Here is a 20,905-nt window from a genome sequence, read left to right as displayed (position 1 = left end):
ATGTCTCTGTCTGCCTCTCAAATACAGCAAAATGTTTTATGGTTGTACATTTTGCAACTAAACTTTAGCCATTTATGGAAAGAGTGGAGGTTATTTTTAAAGGGATTAGTATTTAGAAACCACTGTGTGGACACAAGGAGCACTCGTTGCTATTAGGTTTTAACTGTTTTTAGACCTTTTTTTTTTTAAACTTTTATTTAATGCATATAATTTTCCAAAGTACGACTTATGGATTACAATGGCTTCCCCCCCATACCGTCCCTCCCACCCACAACCCTCCCCTTTCCCACTCCCTCTCCCCTTCCATTCACATCAAGATTCATTTTCGATTATCTTAATATACAGAAGATCAGCTTAGTATACATTAAGTATGGATTTCAACAGTTTGCTCCCACACAGAAACATAAAGTGAAAAATAATAGATGATTTTTTAAAATGATGATGAAATCAGAGCAGACCTATTGTCATGTTTAATCCCAGTGAGAGTCAAGTTGGGAATTGATAATTTTTTTTTTTTTTACAGAGGATCAGTTTAGTATGCATTAAGTAAGGATTTCAACAGTTTGCACCCCCATAGAAACACAAAGTGAAATATATTGTTTGAGTACTCGTTATAGCATTAAATCTCGATGTACAGCACATTAAGGACAGAGATCCTACATGAGGAGTAAGTGCGCAGTGACTCCTGTTGTTGACTTTACCAATTGACACTCCTGTCTATGGCATCAGTAATCTCCCTATGCTCCAGTCATGAGTTTCCAAGGCTATGGAAGCCCTCTGAGTTCTCCAATTCTTATCTTGTTTAGACAAGGTCATAGTCAAAGTGGAGGTTCTCTCCTCCCTTCAGAGAAAGGTACCTCCTTCTTTGATGACCTGTTCTTTCCACTGGGATCTCACTCGCAGAGATCTTTTGCCAGAGTGTCTTGGCTTTCCATGCCTGAAATACTCTCATGAGCTCTTCAGCCAGCTCCGAATGCCTTTAGGGCTGATTCTGAGGCCAGAGTGCTATTTAGGACATCTGCCATTCTATGAGTCTGCTGAGTATCTCACTTCCCATGTTGGATCACTCTCCCCTTTATTTACTCCATCAGTTAGCGTTAGCAGGTACTAGACTTGTCTAAGTGCTCCCTTTGACTCCCAGTCCCTTCACCATGACCAACTGTGAACTGAAATTGATCACCTGGAACAGTGAGATGGCATTGGTACATGCCACCTCGATGGGATTGAATTGGAATCCCCTGGTATGCTTCCAACTCCACCACTTGGGGCAAGTCAGCCTGAGCATGTCCTAAATTATACATCTCTTCCCTCTCCCATTCCCACCACCATGTTCAACAGGGATCACATTTCAGTTAATTTTCAACACTTAAGAATAACTGTGCATCAATTACAGATCTAAACCAGTCATATTAAGTAGAACAGATAAAAAAACTACTAAGAGGGATAATGTATTAAGTTGTTCATTAACAGTCAGGGCTATGCTGATCAAGCCACCATTTCCCATAGTGTCCACCTCACTCCAACAGGTTTCCCTCTTGGTGTTCAGTCAGTCGTCACCGATCAGGGAGAACATATGGTATTTGTCCCTTTGGGACTGGCTTATTTCACTCAGCATGATGTGTTCCAGATTCCTCCATTTTGTTGCAAATGACTGGATTTCGTTGTTTCTTACTGCGGTATAGTATTCTAAAGAGTACATATCCCATAATTTCTTTATCCAGTCTATCGTTGATGGGCATTTAGGTTGGTTCCAGGTCTTAGCTATTGTGAATTGAGCTGCAATAAACATTAGGGTGCAGACCTCTTTTTTGTTTGCCAATTTAAATTCCTTTGGGTAAATTCCAAGGAGTGGGATGGCTGGGTCGAACGGTAGGGTTATCTTCAGGTTTCTGAGGAATCTCCAGACTGACTTCCATAGTGGCTTGACCAGTTTGCATTCCCACCAACAGTGGGTTAGTGTCCCTTTTTCCCCACATCCTCGCCAGCATCTGTTGTTGGTAGATTTCTGCATGTGAGCCATTCTAACCGGGGTGAGGTGAAACCTCATTGTGGTTTTGATTTGCATTTCCCTGATTGCTAATGACCTTGAACATTTTTTCATGTGCCTGTTGGCCATTTGGATTTCCTCTTTTGAAAAATGTCTATTGAGGTCCTTGGCCCATCTCTTAAGTGGGTTGTTGGTTTTGTTTTTGTGGAGTTTCTTGATCTCTTTGTAGATTCTGGTTATTAACCCTTTATCTGTTGCATAGTTTGCAAATATTTTTTCCCATTCTGTCAGTTGACCTTGATTTCAGTGAGCAGAGCTAGGAAATGCCTATATTGTGAGTTCAAAGTGATACTTCCATTTAAGATTTGGGACCAAAGACTTTGATTTAATCACATTAATATCTGCACATAGGATTATATACCTATATATCCTTTTTCTCTGGCTTTTGATGACACCCAACACCATGACTCATTCACCTTAACATATACTTCAAATAGTCTAAGAGTAATATACAACTATTACCACCTACAACATGATTATTTTAAACAGTTTTAAAATAATTTTTTATCGTTAGGGTATTTCTCTCCAGGAATGTGCCAACAAAGAACTATGTAAGAGTAGGCATTTGGTGCAGCAGCTAAGATACCACCTGTATCCCATATTGGAGTCCTGGTACAAGTCCTGGCTCCTCCACTTCCAATCAAACTTCCTGCTGTTGTGCACCTTGAGAGGCAGAAGGTGATGGCTCCAGTTCTTGGGTCCCTACCATCCACATGGGAGACCTGGATGGAGTTCCAAGCTCCTTGGCTTCTGCCTGCCCACCTCTGGTTATTGTGGACATTTAGGGAGTAAATGAGCAGATGTCTCTGTCTCTGTATCTCTTGTCTCACTGTCTTTCATATAAAATGAAAAATAAGTACATTTTTAAAAATATTTGTAAATTATTAGGTAAAAAGACATTTGGCATATGGAATTCCTCTATGTGGCTAATATATGTATGTTCATTTATTTGTTTATATATTTTTGCAGAGGTTTCTTGGAAACCTATTTAGTTCTATAATTAAGTAAAATGTCACCATAATTCTAATGGTTTTTACTTAAAATATGGTGTAAAGACAAGTAAATTCTTTTTTCTATCATATTCCAAAACTTTTCATTCTTTATCTCATCTCATAGATAATCTATTTTTGCAGTTTATACTTCGAATTTAGTGAATAAATTAAGAAATGTGTGTCTCTGTGCCAGTGTGTGTGTGTGTGTGTGTGCGGGTGCATGCATGCATGGGTGCACCAGGAGTGATCGGGGGGAAAGATAGATATCACCCCCTTTCTTACTATACACATCCTTCTACTCAAGGCATACAAGCCCTTAAAATTGCAGAGAGACACCCCTTTCTTTTTATAGATGTATCACAATCTATAGCATGGGTGTACTGTAGTTTATCTAGCCAATATGGTGTATTTTTTTTTTGCTATTATCAATTCTAATGAATGAACAACTTGCATCTCTATCTTTTCATATTTTTGCCATCCATTGAGACTTTAAAACAAGGCAAAGGATAAAATATTCACTGAATGCTTTCAGCCCTTTGATTTGGAGCATCTAATCATGTGTTTACCAGTGAAGCATACTGTTTATCTCAACAGTTAGACAGAAGTAATGACATCCCCAAAGCTGTGATGAGAATGGCTTTTGAGCTTCACTGGACAGGAGGTGCCCTACATTCCACTGCAAAGGGAAGCTAGGCCAAGAGGGAACTGATGTGTGTCAGGTCCCTACTGCGAGCCACACGCTTTATCAGGAACTTCCTAAATGATCCCTATTGCAACCTTGGAAAGTCATTGGTGTTCATTTCAATTTTGTAGCTGAGAACAAGGAGATGAGTCACTAGTGCAGTTACAATGTATGAATGTAGAACTAGAACTCCAAGTCAGATCTTTCTAACAACTAAATCCGTGTTCCTCCCAATATGAGTTCATACATTATTTCCTTATTGTCTGTTGCTCAAGAGTTCAAACTCCAGAGCTGTATTTTGGAAGTACAAATTGTATCTCTGATACTAACTTGTGAGTAATTTTTGGCCAACTTACTTCCTGATGTTTGTTTTGATTTTCTCTTCTGTAAAACAGGATTGATAATATCTTTCTCTGAGGGTTGTTGTAGATTAAAGGGTTCAATATATTGAAGTATATTGCTTAGAATAGTGTCTGGCACATGAGAAGCACTACTGAATGTTAGCTATATTTATTATAGTAATTTATCTCTTGAACAAACAAATACTGGTTAAGTACCTGCCCTGTGACAAATGTTTTACTTCACAGATAGTGTGTTAGTCTTCTCAGAATACTGTAATGAGCCGCCATGGATCAGGTGGCTTAAACAACAGAATTTTTTTCTCTTAGAGCTTTGGAGACCTAGTGTACAAGGTCAAAGTCCAACAGGGCTTGGTTTCTGATAAGGACTATTTCTGATTGGTGGATGACCACCTCCTTGCTGTGCCCTCCCCAGGTCTTTTCTTGGTGTGCACACATTGAGAGGCGACAAGCAAGATCTCTCCTGTCTCCTCTTATAACTACAATAATCTCATGGACCACATGTGCATGTCCTCATCTAACCCTGATGACTTCCCAAAGGTCCCTTTGAAATTGGATCATACTCAGGTTGCTTGGCTGCGGGCCAATGCTTCTCACAATGCTCCTATTGCACTCTATTTCATGTGTGAAGAGTTCCAGAGAACCCTTTTCTCCTCTGGGGCATTGATGCCTAAAGACTATACTCCAAGAATTCACCATGTCTTCTCTTCCTCTCTTCTGAACTGCAGCTGGAGTACACAGCCCGCCTGGACTTCCTCTGGCGAGTACAGGCCAAGGAGGAGATCAATGAAATGAAGGAGCTGAGGGAACACAATGAGAACATGCTCCGGAATATCTTACCCAGCCACGTGGCCCGACATTTCCTGGAGAAAGACCGAGACAATGAGGTAAGCCCAGGATTCTCTGGAAAGCGAGAAGGGCTGATGGGTCTGTCCTGTTGGTCACATTGATCTCAAGTTCTGGAGGCAGTCCACAGTCTCAGTCAAGAGAATGGAGACCATGCCTACCCCATAGTGCCAGGCAGCTTAAACTGGTTAGCCCCATGAAATTTACATATGGCCTCTCCCAGCTTCAGGTACCTCATCTCTAAGATGAATAATAGCATGTCCACTGGAATTTTAAAGTTTTATATGTGTAGATATAAACTGTACTCCTGGGGGGTATACTCAAAAGAATTGAAAGAAAAACCTCAAAGAGATGTTTGTATACCTACCAATATTATTCTCAATAGCCAAAAGGTAGAAACAACCCAAGAATCCACCAGTGGATGAATGGATCAACAAAATGGTATGTATATTAAATGGCATGCTATGACTCCTTTGAAAGGAAGGGAATTCTGACACATGCCACACCATGGATGAACCTTGAGGACATTATGCTGGATGGACTGAACCAGTCATAAAATACAAATGCTGTTTGATACCACTTATATGAAGTACTAAAGTAGCCAAATTCACAGACCTAGAAAGTAGAATGGTGGTTTCCAAGGGTTAAGGGAGGGGAAGTGTGGAGTTGTTGTTTGATGGGTACAAAATTCCAGTTTTGCAAGATGAGAAGACTTCTAGAGATGGAAAGTAGTGATGGTTGAAAAACAACATGAATGTGCTTAATGCCACTGAGTTATATATATAATGCTAAGAGGGCAAACTGTATGTAATAAACATTTACCATAATTATAGTAAATACATGTATAGAAATGTATGTGTAAACATACTCACATACGTCTGTCTATAGCTGTAACTTCTGAGCACATTGCCTAGTATGTAACAAGTGCTCAGAAATGCTCCTTTCCTTAAGCCTTTTTTCTTATATTATACCTGAAGGACCTCTCAATGAGCACAACCTGGAATCTGAATCAAGGTGGTCTGAGAAAGAATCCTGCCTTATCTATCCCAGCCCCCAGTAACCCCACATATTACCAGGCTTATGACCACATTACTCTAATATCTGCCTTCATCTCCACATGGCCATCCCTCATAAGGATACAAATTGCTAGATTTAGGGCACAACACAATGCAGTATGGCTTCATTTTAATTTAATTATATCTTCCAAGACCCTATTCCAAATAAGCCACCATTGTCAGGTATAGGCTAGACATGATTTTGAGGGTACACTATTCAGCCATTCCATGGATGGAGATAGAATAGCAAGAGATGTGAAAGGAAGCACTTGGACTTGGTGAGCTCTGGTCCAATTTGGGCACATGTTCAAGTGAAATGGGAGCCTCTGGAATTTTTAAGCATAACCTAATTGATTGGCTGATGCTACCTAGTGGATAGAAGATAGTGGATAGATTTGGGGCCAGAGCTGTGGCACAGTGGGTTAAGGCCTCAGCCTGCAACATCGGCATCCCATATGGGTGCCAGTTTGAGACTTGGCTGCTCCACTTCCTATCCGGCTCTCTGCTGTGGCTTGGGAGGGCAGTCGAGGATGGCCCAGGTCCTTGGGCCCCTGCACCTGTGACCCAGGAGGGGCTCCTGGGTCCTGGCTTTGGATCAGCTTAGCTCCAGCCTTTGTGGTCATTTGGGGAGTGGACCAGCAGATGGAGGACCTCTCTCTCTCTCTCTCTCTCTACCTCACTCTGTAACTCTGTATTTCAAATAAATAAAATAAATATTAAAAAAAAGAAGAAGATAGTAGATAGAAGAGCCACAGAAATGAGACAGGAGATCCTGAAATAGCCTAGTTGGGACCCCAGCAATGAGGCCTAGGATGTTGACTATGGAGATGAAGAAGTGAGATGAATTCCAGATACATTTAAGACTTGAAGTCATTAAGACTCAAATATGGAGCAGTTATGGGAATTAAAAAATGAAAATATCAAACAATTTGATTCCCCCTCTAATATCCAAGGGGCAGTTATCCAAGAGAGAACTTAAAGTTGCTTGTAGTGCCTGAGTGGTCTTGATATGAGGACTTAAGTCTATGGGACTCCAGGGGACAGCCCTAGGACCATGGACAAAGCCAAAGGGTAGAGCTTTGGGGTCTGTGTCAAGAGGATCCTTAAAGGATAGAGCCAGTGGAGCCACCAGTCCACCTTGTCCCCATAAGACTGTGAGATTCATAGGGCTGTGGTTGTGTCAACCTCCATTATCACTGATCCTTGGGACCTGGTGTTCCTATCCCATAGCCCCTGCTCTCTAAACGTGTACAGATGAACTGTGGTGATTTCCCTTGTTGAAACATTCAAATAGGGAAAACAATCTCTTGCCAAGGATGCTATAAAAGCAGCATGGATTGTTAAAGCTGGGCTAAGATAGCCTTTCCAAATTGAAATATATAGGGATTGAGAAACATTAGAACAACGGTCACAAACTGGGTGACCCTAAGACAGATCTTTCCTGTGATTCACATGGCTACATCATGCCTAGCTGGTTGGTTTATTGGTTTCAATTTGTGCATGTGATGCCTTTAGGCATAGCACGGGCTCCCAATTTCCACATCTATACCCTGCCATTTTTGTTACCTTCAATAACCCTAAAGAATTTGGATTGGTGACCCTTGCCTTGGGATCCTAGAATGTAGGACTGGGAGAGACCTGTGGGGTCCATCCAAGCCACTCGAGAAAGACCAATGGAAGAAAAACCAAAGGGGTGAGTCACCAGCTAATTGCATTTTGATGTACTCAGACCCTTGAGGGTCTCTCAGATGCGGATCAAAGCACCACCTACCCTCTTAAGCAGATGAAGTTCAGGCCATGTGTTCCCAAGGCTCCCTAAGGTTAGAGGCTTTGTTGCAAGAGCCTCTTGATAAAGCCACAAAAACAGAGAGAATGTTGATGTGCATGAGCCATGACCACCAAATCAAGGTTGGAGAACCAGAACCAAAGAGGGAAAGCCCAGAGAGAAGTGAAAGGAAAGCTGCTTTTGATAAAAACTCCAAAACAATGAGGATTGAGGACCACTGGGGAAGATCAAAGATGTGTTAATTTCATCCTGAAAGGAAATAAACCAACCAAGATTCATGTTGAAACTCCAGTTCATCAGCTGTCATCCAGGCCAATATAAATGACAGCTTCCGCCCTCATCAGATGCCTAAGACATTTCCAATAAAGCCCTTGTCAAGACGATTTGAGATTTTATAAATATTTAAACAGTTCACATTTGACTAAGATTAGACACTGAATATGTTTATATTGACTAGAGCATTTCCTCATTATCATGAAATATCATTTATTGTATGTCTACTGCATGCCAGATACTGACATTGGCAATTGTTGAAAATCATCTTGGCAGGTCTGGAACTGCTCTGACCCACAAGAACTCTCAATGTAATATCCTGTAAATGAAGGGGCAAAGGCACTTTTAGCTTCTCCTCTGCTGCAAACCAGAACTAAGCTACAACCCTCTGAAAATCTAACTGAGGGTATCTCTGAGATTCAACTGTGGTCAGGCAGCACCTTTCTCCACCCACCCAGGGTCATGGCCAACTATCTGCTGCTCTGGAGGAGTCACAGGTACACTCAGACTCCAGCTAACTTGTTTACATCAAATGGACCTACCCATAACTCAGAGGATAGATAACGATAATGACTGGCAAGCTGGATGACTCCCTACATGTAACCCATCTGTGTGTGTGTGCACGCACATGTGTGTCCCAGGCCACAGCAGTATGTTCTGAGCTCCTGCAGGCATCATTGCTGCAAGCTCAGGCTCTCTCTTCTCACCTCTCTCAAATTCTAACTCCTCTTAAGATCTTCCAAAGGAGGTCATGGGGCCCGGTGGGAACAGCCCGAGCAATTAAGCCACAGAAACGTGTATCCAAATACCAGCTCCTCCAGCTGTGTGATTTGGGGTAAATTAGTTAAGCTGTCTGCACCTCAGTTTTCTCATCTGTAAAATGGCTGCAATTGTACTTATTCTCCTAAGACACAGATGTTAATCAGGCAGTCAGATCCAAATGATTGAAGACATTGAAATGTGTCACTGCCAAGAAGGTTATTTGCTGTGACCTTCCTACTAATGAGAAGGAATAGAGGAGTCTTAGGTACAAAGTGACAAGTCTTGAAGGGCATTGAAGAAGCTTGTATTTTATTCTCTGTGCAATAAGTAGGCAAGTGTATGAACTTCATTTCATAGACAATGAAACTTAGGCACAGAGAAGGATTCACAAAGATGCTGGGGAGTTAGCTCAAATTCAAACCCAAGTATGGGTACCACCAGAGCCAGTGTGTTTTTTCTCCCTTAGTACAGCATAAGCATAGGCAGAAAAGGGGATTTGAGACAAGCAATGACTCAAGCCATCCATACATAGGGTGGTGGATGGGACTTCATTCCCAGATACATCTTGTCCAAGGTTTTTCCAGCTGTGTCACCCACACAAGGTTTTGGGCAGCTTCTGCTATTCTGCTGGGCTTTGGGCTTAAAATAGTGCTTATCTCTCCAGGGAAAGACGTTCTTGCAAATAAAGCCAGCAGGGAGTCCACGCCTAGGCAGTCATCACTGTCAATCAAGCTGGCCAGTGCTAAGTCCTGGAAAATCTGCTGGCTCATCGTGCCTTTATTAAGAGCTGTGGAAAGGACTCCAACAAGGACAGGAGAGTCCTTTCTGGGAGTTGGTTTATCAATGTATAAGAAACACAAGACTGAATTCACACAGTCCTGGGCAGGTGAAGAACCAGATAGATTATCGTTCCCTGGGGAAGAGGATGCTGATGCCTTCTTATTGCCATGTGGAGGGCAGAAGTGGGCACATACACGTGCTGATAGTGCTGCGCTAAGTCCTATCCTGTAACTCCAACCAACCACAGGAGGATGACAATAACACATAACAGTGTTTCTACATTCAGCAATCCCTCCAGAGTTTACAAAGCGCCTATCTTCTTTAAGCCTGAAATAGCAAGAAACAGATGGCACATTCAAAGCAGTTGATTGGAGTAAGTTGAATGAAGGGGCCATCTGCAAACGTGTGGGTTGGTGGGTGGGACACCTCCTGTGTGCCTCTCTGCATCCCTTCACCATCTTCTCCCTGTTCTGTTTGAGATGGGCAGGGGGTGGTGGATGAGTGATCTACCTAGGGTATTCAATGACCTTCCATGGACTCTGGTACCAAGTTCAGGGTCAGCAATAAGGGATTCTGGGCAGACAGGGGCAGGGGAATGGAAGAGCGCAAGACCACGAAGTGTACTTCCTTGTGATTACCTAAGGCTGACCATGTCCCTCCACAGAAATTAGCAACGCATCTGAAGGCCACTAAGGAGCTGCTTCCAATGTCAAATCAACTCACTCCTTTGACCTTTTCTCATACTTTTCAGCCTATAGGGGTGACAGCTCTACTAACACTAGTCCTAGGTTCCTGAGAGATTTCTTAGAGTTCTATGTTCTTCCTTCATTTTTCTAATTAAGGCCTTTGAAAATTAACCTTCCTTGAGTATTCTTGATTTTAATGTGGCACCTCTTGTCTGTTGTGTCTTTAACTTAAGCAATATAGATAATGAAGGGATGATAAAGCCAAAGCCTCCTGGGCTCAGTAGTCATGGGAAGCTCTCACCAAGTCCAGGTCCAAAGGGACAAGTGGTAAGAGCACTTAGTGAAACCAATGAGAGCAGATGCATGAGCAAATGGATAACTCAGGCAGAACATCTCAGTGCAAGCAGGGGCGAAAACAGAATGAAAGTACAATTCTTCTTCCATAGCTGAGGGACCTGAGACTTTATCTGATTTCCATTACACAACAAAATATCTGAGCCAACTAGCTTATAAGAGTAAAAGATGATTTAGCTCCCAGTTTTGGAGGCTCAAGTCCACGATCAGGCAGCCTGTTCGGTTTGGTGCCTGGTGAAGTCAGCACAAGACAGTGATGGCAGCACATGCTGGAGAGATGGTCCCATCACAAGACAAGAACAGAGAAAGTAGGTCCAACCTTGGGCTTTTATAACAAACTCACATGAGAACTTAAGAGGCCACAGGAGTATTACTTTCCAATGGCACACCCCAATGACCTAAGGACTTCCCCCTGGCCCTCACCTTCTAAAGGTGCCACCACCTCCCAGTAATCACCATGGGGATCAAGCCTGTAATGTGTGGGCCTTGGAGGCACATTCACCAGCACTGCCCATAGCCACAGGACCTCTTCTGTAGGGCCATCCTCTCCTTTGTTCCCACACTCCTGTCTCGACCCACTGAGCAAAGTGCTTCCTGCAATACCTTCCACCCTACAGGGAAGTTCTAGGGAAAGAGTTTCTATCTTTACCCATCTGATTAGGGAGGATATGAATAGGGAAAGCCAGAGTCACTGGAACATGAGTCACTAGTGGAAGCCACTGTGCTGAAGGCCCATGAGTAACTCAGGCTGTCTTATCTCCTTATGGATCTGTTTGTGTACAAGATGAACAGGCTTTCTCCTCCCATGTAGGAAGCCCAGTAGCACAGATACCTCTATGCTGACCCCATGAATATGGAGACCTCCATTCTACAGGCTCCCTGCCTGCCAATAGGTGGGTCAGCCAAGTCAACCCAGCTCTGTCTCATGGTAAGAATCAAGAGGGTCCCACTCTGGTCTTGTTTCCAAGCCAGGTTGTCCAGCCCATTGTTCCTAGAGAGTCTGTGTTTGTGGGATTGGTCTTGAATTAGCCACTGGTCCCTTTGGACTATTCCCTCTATCAGTTGGCATCTGACACAGAGGAGAAGTGTGAGTCTCAGTTCACCCTATTTCCACCTCTTCAACCTCTGATAGAAGACAACAGAGTGAAGATCAGGCCATATTTCCTCAAGTTCAGTGCTCTTTCTACTATGGGTCCCTCTGAAATCAAATCAAACAACCACTCAGACAGTTGAACCAGAACCAGTTTCTAGATCCAATAAAATTGCTGCTTATCATTGTGTTGTTGTCATTGTTGTTATGGCTATTATTATTATTAGCAATAGCAAGGGCTCTGGAGTCAGCCTGTTTTTGTATAAATTCCAACTCCAGCACTTAAGGACTATAGGACTTGGATGAAATACTTAACCTCTAAGTCTTCTCATAGGTTAAAATAAGGATCTTAATTTTATCTTTCTCATGAGGTCATTGTGGGCATTAAATAAGATGATGCATATGCAACATTCTGTTTTGTGTCCGGCACATGCTAAGTGCTCAATGAAAGTAACTAATATAATTATTATTATTTTATTATCTCAGCCATCAAAACATTCTAGGTATTTGCAAGGCTCAGAAATAGAAGGCTAAAGAGAACAATATAGAAGGAACTAGGACTTGTTAGAACACTCAGGTAGTTAGACAGTTGTTTAAAAACTCCTGCTGATTGGCCACTTTATCTCAAAGAGACATTTATATTGCAAGCCATAAACTGAAGTGGGTGGGGAATTGGATGATGTAATTATGGAATATATTTTAGAAGGAAGAATTTTCTCTATTTTTAAGCATAAATTAGAAATATAAATTTAGATGCTATGGACTAAATTGTGTCTCCCAAAAATGCATATGTTGAAGCCCTAACCCCAAGAATCTTACAATGTGACTGTATTTGGAGACATTGTCTTTAAAGAGACAATTAAGTTGAAAAGAGATCATTAAGATGGGCCCCAATTCCGTGCAACTGGCTTCTGTATAAAAGGAGTATAGGATACAGACATATACTGGAAGGAAGACCACATGAAGACTTGAAAGACAATTGTCACATTCAAGCCAAGGAGAAGAGACCACAGAAGTCACCAGCCCTGCCAAGGTTGACCTCGAACTTCTACCTCCAGATTTGTGAGAAAATTTATTTTAGTTGTCCACTCAGTCTGTGGTATTTTGGTATGGCAGCCCCAGAAAATTAAATTTATAGGTAACAGAGTAAACCAAGGCATTTTCTCAAATTACAGCCTTTAAGAGGATGTGATACTGTAAGCTTATGTTATATGCATGGGTACTGTGACTCATCAAAGGGCATCGGGCTTCTTCAGTAGCATCTTTACACTGTTCAAGGACAAGGTGAACAGGGCCCTCCCTTAGAAAGCCATCTGCCATTGCCCTTCTCTTTGGCTATGATCTATACTTCCCCCATAACACTCCAATCCAGTCTCACTGAGGCCATCATGAGATACCTGTACCCTTTGGGACAAGGACTAGAGAAGGCACATTCATCTACACTTAAAGCTCAAGACCAGTTGACCATGAGTCAGTACCTCACTTTTCTTAGACCTGGGGCCTGACAGATAGACAAGCTACACACATATGTGTAGAGTGGGGAAGGTCCTGGGAGTCCCCTAACCCTGTCTGTTCCACTACAACCTATGTGTTCCAAATCAATAATCTGACTCAACTCTGTTTAATTTTCCTTATCTGTAAAGTGGAAGTCACAATTGTGATATATCACAATTGTTTCAAAGATAAAATCATTGAATTCATATGGAAGCACCTTTTAAGCTTTGGAGTTCTCCCAAAGACCAGAGAGTAATTAATTGAGCAGCTTTGAGTGCTTACTTTAGAACAGACCTTACAGAGAGTGTGTGCTTAATTTCCAGTATCCAAAATCATTGTAAAATTTGAATGCATGAGATGAATGGCATTTGGTCTTGGCTCTCATGGAGTCCACATTTAATGGAAAAGATGTACATTAGGACAGTAGCAATGATGGCAGGGAGTTTATGGTAGGGTGGCTCAGGGAGCTACAATAGCGCTCAGCTCAACCTCTCCACCCAATTTGAGTCTGGAAAGGTTTATGGAAGACAATGTCTCTAAATGGTTAGGAAAGCAAAAAACAAGGATGAGCCTGGTTAAGGAAGATAAACTCAGGATACAAAGGATTGCCCCACGAAGGGATAGACAGTAGAAGCTAAAACATGTAAGTGTGAAACAGAACATTTAAGTATTTAAATGTTTCTGTCTTTAGCTTCTTCCGGAAGCAAACCTTGAGACAAGGATTTGGGTATAAATAATTTACTTGGAGATGTTCGCAGGAAGCAAGGGTAGGTAGGAGAGAGCAAAAGAAGGCAGAGAAGGAAAGCTACCGATAAATGACATAGTATCAGGCCATTACCTCTGTGGGCAACTGGAATTTACTCCTACTATAGAATCTGGGGAAATGGTATACAAGCACATCTCAAAGTTGACTGGCCCATGGGTGAAGGAGCTGGTAATATCCATGAATTCACATCATCACTAACTGAAGACAGCTCCTGAGAAGTTTGATTTCCTGTGCATGCAGCCTGCTGTTCACAAGGGCAGAGTGCCCTCTACTGGCCGGAGACAAACTCCAACAAAGAAACAGTAGTACTGTTGACCCTTGAGTGAGAGAAGACAGCCAAGGCTCCTCCAGCATCTGCTACAGCATGCACATAGCAGTGCAAATGCCTTGGTGTTTCTGCAAAACAAGGTCCAACTTGGGGAATTTCAGGCGATGAGAATGAAGAGATGGGTGGTGAGGGCATGAATATATGTCATGCTGCAGTGTTTGATCTTTATCCTGGCAATAAGGGTGAGACATTGAAGAGTTTTAAGAAGGGGAGAGACATGCTCAATGTATATATAAAAGATTTCTCTGGCTTGCTTGTGGACAGAGGTTTTAAATGGAACAAAGAACTCAGAAGGAGGTTCTTACAGTAGTGGTCTAGTAGGAGAATGAGGAGAGTCTAATAATGGTAGAAAGGTTAGAAAAAAGTGTCTAGGAGAAAAATCCTCCAGGACCTGGTGATTTTCTGAGTTTGAATGTGATGGGAGAAAGGAATCCAAGGTGACTTTGAGGATCTCTCATGTGGATGATTTGACAACTCTGGAGCCACCAGCTGAAGTAGAGAATGAAGAAGCAAGCATGGGTGCAAGTTGGAGAGGTGATCTGATAGCATATGCAAGCTTAGGAGGGTGGGGAGAGCCAAGCATGAGACAGGGAATTTGGAAGCCCAAGGAGAACTGACCTGAAGATCGAAATTTAGAAACTGTCAGCACATAAGTGTTGATATCATAAGGCTGATACTGAATTAGAGGGACCAGGTAAGTATTTGAAACACGTGTTGTGTCAAGGACAGAACCATAACAGTTATAAACATTGAAGGCAGAAGATAAACCAAAATAATATGCATCATTTAAGGAGTCAAGCTACAAATAACAAAGGACATTTCTAAAACACAGAAAGTCAAGAGGATTGAGCTCCTGAGAGTGATCAATAAAGAAATCTGCAAAGGCATTTAGTAGGAGATAAACAGACATATGTGCATTGATCTTTCCACTTCAACTGGCATGCTTGCATACTCTTGATTCATTTCTTTCCAGCCTGAGATGTGACAGGCATTGAGAGAGTGGAGAGGGGCAGTAAAGAAACTAGCTTGAGAAGTTTATGTATTGGGAGCATTGTTCTTCCTAGAAGACATGCTTAAGAGAAGGAGGAGCAGAGAAAGAGGGCAAAAAGAGAAATGATAGGAAAGGATTGTTGAGGCAATAATCTCTTCAATTATAAGGGGATCAAGGACTCAGACGCCTTGGCCTTGAGTATGAGAAAGAAAAATACATCATCTAGAGTCATAATAAATGAGGTGAAAATGAACATGAACATGAGCAGGGGTCTGAACCACCATTATCTCAATGAAGTGGGCAAAAGGTAATCTACCAAGCGGAATAGAGGAGAGGGTTAAGTCAAGGAAATTAGCCAGAGTTTGGGCCAAACCACCGAGGAGAGCGAAAAAGGAAGCTAACCAAGGACAAATAAATGGGCAGTCAGAATTCAGGACCCAGCTGAGGCTGGAGACCAAGAATTTTTTATCATCTCAAATGATAGAGTAATGATGCTGTCTATATGGTACAATAAATTCAGTATTTAAGTCCCTCCAAAATCCATATGTTCACAAGCTAATCCTAAGGTGATAGCATTAGGAGGCAAGGCATTTGGGGGGTAATTGGGTCATAGGGTAAATCCCTTGTAAAAATAGTTAGTGCCTTTATAAAAGCTGCCCCAGAAACCTGCCTTGCCCCTCCCACTATTTGAGGTCAACATCATTAGTGAACAAGGGAGTGAGCCTTCACTGGACACCAAATGTGCCAACATCTTGATCTTGGATTTGTCAGTCTCCAGAACTGTGAGAAATGTGTGTCTGTTGTTATAAACCCCTCAGTCTAAGTTATTTCATTATAGCAGCCATAATAGACTGAGACATATGGTGTTGATATAATGGTGTCACAGCTCCCACTTTCTGTTCTTTGGTAAGCACCCATACATGTATATATGTACTGTACATCCAATTAGCACTACTGCAGAACCTGATGGTGGTCTGTGGTGCTCTCTCTGTGTCTCCCTATATAGGAACTGTACTCTCAATCCTATGATGCCGTTGGGGTGATGTTTGCCTCCATCCCAGGATTTGCAGACTTTTACTCTCAGACTGAAATGAATAACCAGGGAGTGGAATGCCTACGGTTGCTGAATGAGATCATTGCTGACTTCGATGAGGTAAAGATAACCCTCAGAAATATACAATCACAAATGCACATCCTGATTGTCATAGTACTGTGTTACTCATTGGGAGATTGGCCACTTTTCTGCACTTATGGAATTTCAAACTGCATTATAAACACAGACATGTATCATCCATTCTAATTATCACAATTAGCATCTAAAATATATGCTGTTGTTTCTCTATTTTGTGATAAAGGACTGTAAGCCTCAGACTAGGTAACTTAACCCAGTGTCAAACAACTAGCGAATAGCAAAACCAGAATCTGATGAGGGGGACTCTCTGAGGCACTGGCATCACAGAGGCACTGGATGCCAATGGGGACATTTCTCCTTTTATTCAAAGTGCCACAGATGGGGCCAACGATGTAGCATAGTGGGTAAAGCCACTGCCTGAAGTGTCGGCATCCCATATAGGCACTGATTCAAATCCCAGGTGTTCCACTTCTTGTTTCTAAGATTTTATTTATTTATTTATTTGAAAGGCAGAAATTCAGAGAGAGAAGGAGAGAGAGATCTTCCATCCACTGGTTTACTCCCCAAATGGCTGCAACAGTTGGTGTGGGGCCAGGCTAAACCCAGGAGCCAGGAGCTTCTTCCAGGTCTCCCACATGGGTGCCAGGGCCCAAGCACTTGATCCACCCTCCACTGCCTTCCCAGGTGTGCTAGCAGGGAGCTGGATTGGGAATGAGCAGTCAGGACTCAACCAGCATGCATATGGGATGCCGGCACTGCAGGTGGAGGCTTAACCTTCTACCCCATAGTCCCAACCTAACCTCTCTCCCTGCCCCCCACCACACACACACACCCTGCTGCTCCACTTCTTACGCAGCTCCCTGCTAATGCACCTAGGAAAAGCAGCAGAATCTCCTGACTCTTGGCTTTGGCCTGACCCATCCCTGGCCATAGTGGCCATTGGAGAGTAGCGGATGGAAAATTCTCTCGCTCTCTCTCTCTCTCTCTCGCTCTCACTCTCACTCTCTCTTGCTCTCTCTTTCTCTTCCTCCTTCTCTCTATATTTCTGCCGTTCAAATAAATAAGCTAATCTTTATCAAAAATAAAAAGACAATGTGTCAAAGATAAAACAGGCGGCTGGCGCCATGGCTCACATGGCTGATACTCCGCCTGCAGCACCAGTACCCCGGGGTTCTAGTCCCGGTTGCTCCTCTTCCAGTCCAGCTCTGCTGTGGCCCAGAAGTGCTGCACCTGCTTGGGAGACCAGGTGGAAGTACCTGGCTCCTGGCTTCGGATCAGTGCAGCGCCGGCCGTAGCAGCCATTAGGGGAGTGAACCAACAGAAGGAAGACCTTTCTCTCTGTCTCTCTCTCACTGTCTATAACTCTACCTGTCAAATAAAAATAAAAATAAAGAAACCAGGCAGTTAGCACTGTGTCAGAGAACTAACACTAACAATTATCAGTTTCTTACTCCAGCCTCCATGAGTTATGAATCCATAATATGAGGGAAAATGCTTGTGCTGCTCCTCAGTTACATGAACAAACTTGACAGGAGTGGGCCTTCCCATCCCCCACGCCATCTGGAAGAAGGACACAGTGTCCATCCAATTGGCAGAGCCTGAAGTGGGAATCAGGTGATTTACTGAGAAAATGCTAGGGAAGAATCCAAGCGAAGACACGGGCTCATCTGTGTTGTGGCCAAATTCTGATCCCACCAGGACTCAGAACATGGATGGCACAACTGTCTCACACCGGGGCCACTGGGGCAAGGGGGCCAGGCTTTTGAATACCTGTACCAGTCAGTCCGTGTGGCTGTGAGAGGTCCTGTAGAAGTATACCTCCCAGGCATTTCCAGCAGGGAGAGTCCCATCAATCCAGTGCAAATCTAAGTTCGTGTTTTGGCAACTGTGGGTAGCTGCTGTGCACATGGCCGTACAAACATCCCATCACCCTTGTCTGGATCTCTCAGGACCTGGTCCACTCCCAGCATTAGTGCTGCCCTTGCCTCGCCTCAACCCATATCATATCTCACCTGAATCACTGCAGTCATCTCCTAACTGTTCTTACCATTTAATTGCTATTTATCTCTCACATGAAACACACAGCACAGGAATTAATGGTCTATGTTTTATAAATAAGCAAAACAGACTCAGAGATACTGGGAGTGCTCATGGTCACACAGCACTAAATGGCAAAGCCAAGATTTGAACCATGTATGTCATACTGTTTTAATCATTATGTTACACTGCTTCCCACTTGGTGGCATCTCATGTGGTTGCATTAAAGTCCTAATCTCAGCAATGGCTATTTTAGTCATCCTAGGGAGGAGTGTGGGGACCAAGATAAAAAAACACAATCCAGCCGGCACCATGGCTCAATAGACTAATCCTCTGCCTGCAGCGCCGGCACACCGGGTTCTAGCCCCGGTCAGGGCACCGGATTCTGTCCTGGTTGCCCCTCTTCCAGGCCAGCTCTGTACTGTGGCCCGGGATTGCAGTGGAGGATGGCCCAAGTGCTTGGGCTCTGCACCCACATGAGAGACCAGGAGAAGCACCTGGCTCCTGGCTTCAGATCAGCACGGTGCGCCGGCCGCAGCGCACCGGCCACGGCGGCCATTGGAGGGTGAACCAACGGCAAAGGAAGATCTTTCTCTCTCTCACTGTCCACTCTGCCTGTCCAAAAAAAAAAAAAAAAACACAATCCATCCTTGCCTCCCATGGTTTTACCATGCAAAGGGAGGCAGGTTGACTGTAAGTTGCTTTTCTGCAAGAAGTCACTGATCCTGCACTGGTGCAGGGGGCCTTGCAATGTGGAGAGGGGAGAGAGAACATGGTAAGAGCATCTTCAACGCCTGCCCTTCATGCTAGGCCAAATGCTAATGAAGATAGAAACCACACTCCTTTTTATCTTATTGTGTCTCTGGGGCCTAGCACAGAATAAATGCACATAGCAGGTGTTTGCTAAGTATTCCCCAGAGGAATTAGTTAACCAAGTAACTAAGAGGAGGAGATGGAACCCTGGTTGCAAATAGTGAGGTGAGAATGGGCTAGTGTGGTCCAAAACACACTTCCACATTTAAAAGTAACTCTATTAAAACTAATGGCAGAGACATCAAGCTTTGTTGTATTTTAAACTCTATAACCATTCTCAACAGTGCTCACTAGTGTCTTTTTAAATTGTAATAAAGTTTGAACTAAATTTGCATCTTGACAAACCAAACTGTAGACACTCTGGTGTCTTCCCAAAGCAAAGGAGGGCAGCACCTCTACTGCCATAGATGAGTGTTTGCAGAGAGAAGTCACAGCTGAGGGCATCGGTCCAGAAGGCTGTCTTACAAAAGGGAGGGAGAGGAGAGGCAGGGATGAGGAGGAGAGAGAAAAGAGAAGTGAAGGGAGAGAAAGTGGTAGAGGAAGACAGATGAGGAGGAAGGGTGGAAGGGAATGTAGTCAATGGGAAAAACGGATTTCTTGACTTGCCACTCCCAAGCACCCAGCTTCCTCTTGTGGATGCTGGGGACACCCACACAGGCCCTTTTTCGGGTCAAGATGGGCCTTATAGATTTTTCCTGGTTGAACTCCAGCCAGATATGTGGTCCTCACTTTAGTAAGGATGTTGCTCTTATTGATGTGGTTTCCACAGGAGTCTCAAATCCTGTGAAATGCCCTCTTGGCTCAGAGGAGTTACCCATTCACAGGGCACCCTCTGCAAGTCTGTGTGCAGCAAGCCAACACCAGGCTACTCATCCCACTGGCCCGGCCTGAGGAAGGGCCGACAAAGGGCCTTTTCCCATCTCAGGTCCCTATGCACACTCGTGGATTCATCAAGGGGTTGACTCAAGACCCCACTGTGCCTCTTATCAGTTGTAGTGCAGGTAAAGTTGTTACATAGATAGTAAATGAAATAATGAAGTATTTTGCTACCTTCAAGTTGACTTTTCAGAGGGACAGCTCTGCCTGGACCTGAAATTAGTTGTTTGCCAAGTAATTCATAAGAGAAGGAAAGTTGGAAGGGTCCCCACTCCCTACAGGGCCATGTCAGCCCACAGACAACTGAAAGCTGCAGATGTGAAATTGTGTGCAGGCAGAGGTGGGCAACCTATCCCAAGATCTTCAAGCTAAAATAATGGCAGCTGAGGGCTGTGCTGAAAGACCAAACCTGTTGTGGTGTCTGAAGATAAATGCCAGATACCCAACGCTGGGGACCTGCGTACCCTGGACACATTTGAAGAATCTCAGCAACAGCAAGAAAGGGAGCTTCATTTTAATTAGAGAAACATAAAATAATGGACAAAGATGCCTCCAGTGCAAATCAAGCTAGACACACACACACAGCCAATCACTATAAAACACCTGCCTGTGTTCTGCACGTTCCAGCAAGAGTTTCTCTGAAGCAGGAATTTTCCAAATTTTGTTGCCTATAGCAAGACAGCCCATAAATAGCTTGTCTTCTCTCACTCAGGCTCATCTCTTTGTCCACCCTCGGGTCGACATGAGACCCTGCAT

At 43.4% G+C, this 20,905-nt stretch overlaps 1 protein-coding gene across 4 annotated transcripts in view; it reads left to right on the top strand.

The window, feature by feature from the left end:
• The window catches only part of ADCY8 (adenylate cyclase 8), a 261,395-nt gene that overhangs the window by 233,466 nt on the left and 7,024 nt on the right, over positions 1 to 20,905 (top strand). For all 4 annotated transcript variants that reach the window (XM_051844023.2, XM_051844024.2, XM_017341537.3 and 1 more), the window contains 2 exons: positions 4,809 to 4,967; positions 16,298 to 16,444. In XM_051844023.2, coding sequence (XP_051699983.1) covers positions 4,809 to 4,967; positions 16,298 to 16,444 — 306 coding nt within the window. The remainder of the gene's footprint in view (positions 1 to 4,808; positions 4,968 to 16,297; positions 16,445 to 20,905) is intronic.

The sequence above is a fragment of the Oryctolagus cuniculus genome, chromosome 6, assembly GCF_964237555.1.
Source record: "Oryctolagus cuniculus chromosome 6, mOryCun1.1, whole genome shotgun sequence".
In the NCBI taxonomy this organism is placed as follows: domain Eukaryota; kingdom Metazoa; phylum Chordata; class Mammalia; order Lagomorpha; family Leporidae; genus Oryctolagus; species Oryctolagus cuniculus.
Note: the sequence above shows the minus strand (reverse complement) of the source record. Positions and strands in the feature narration are given on the sequence as shown.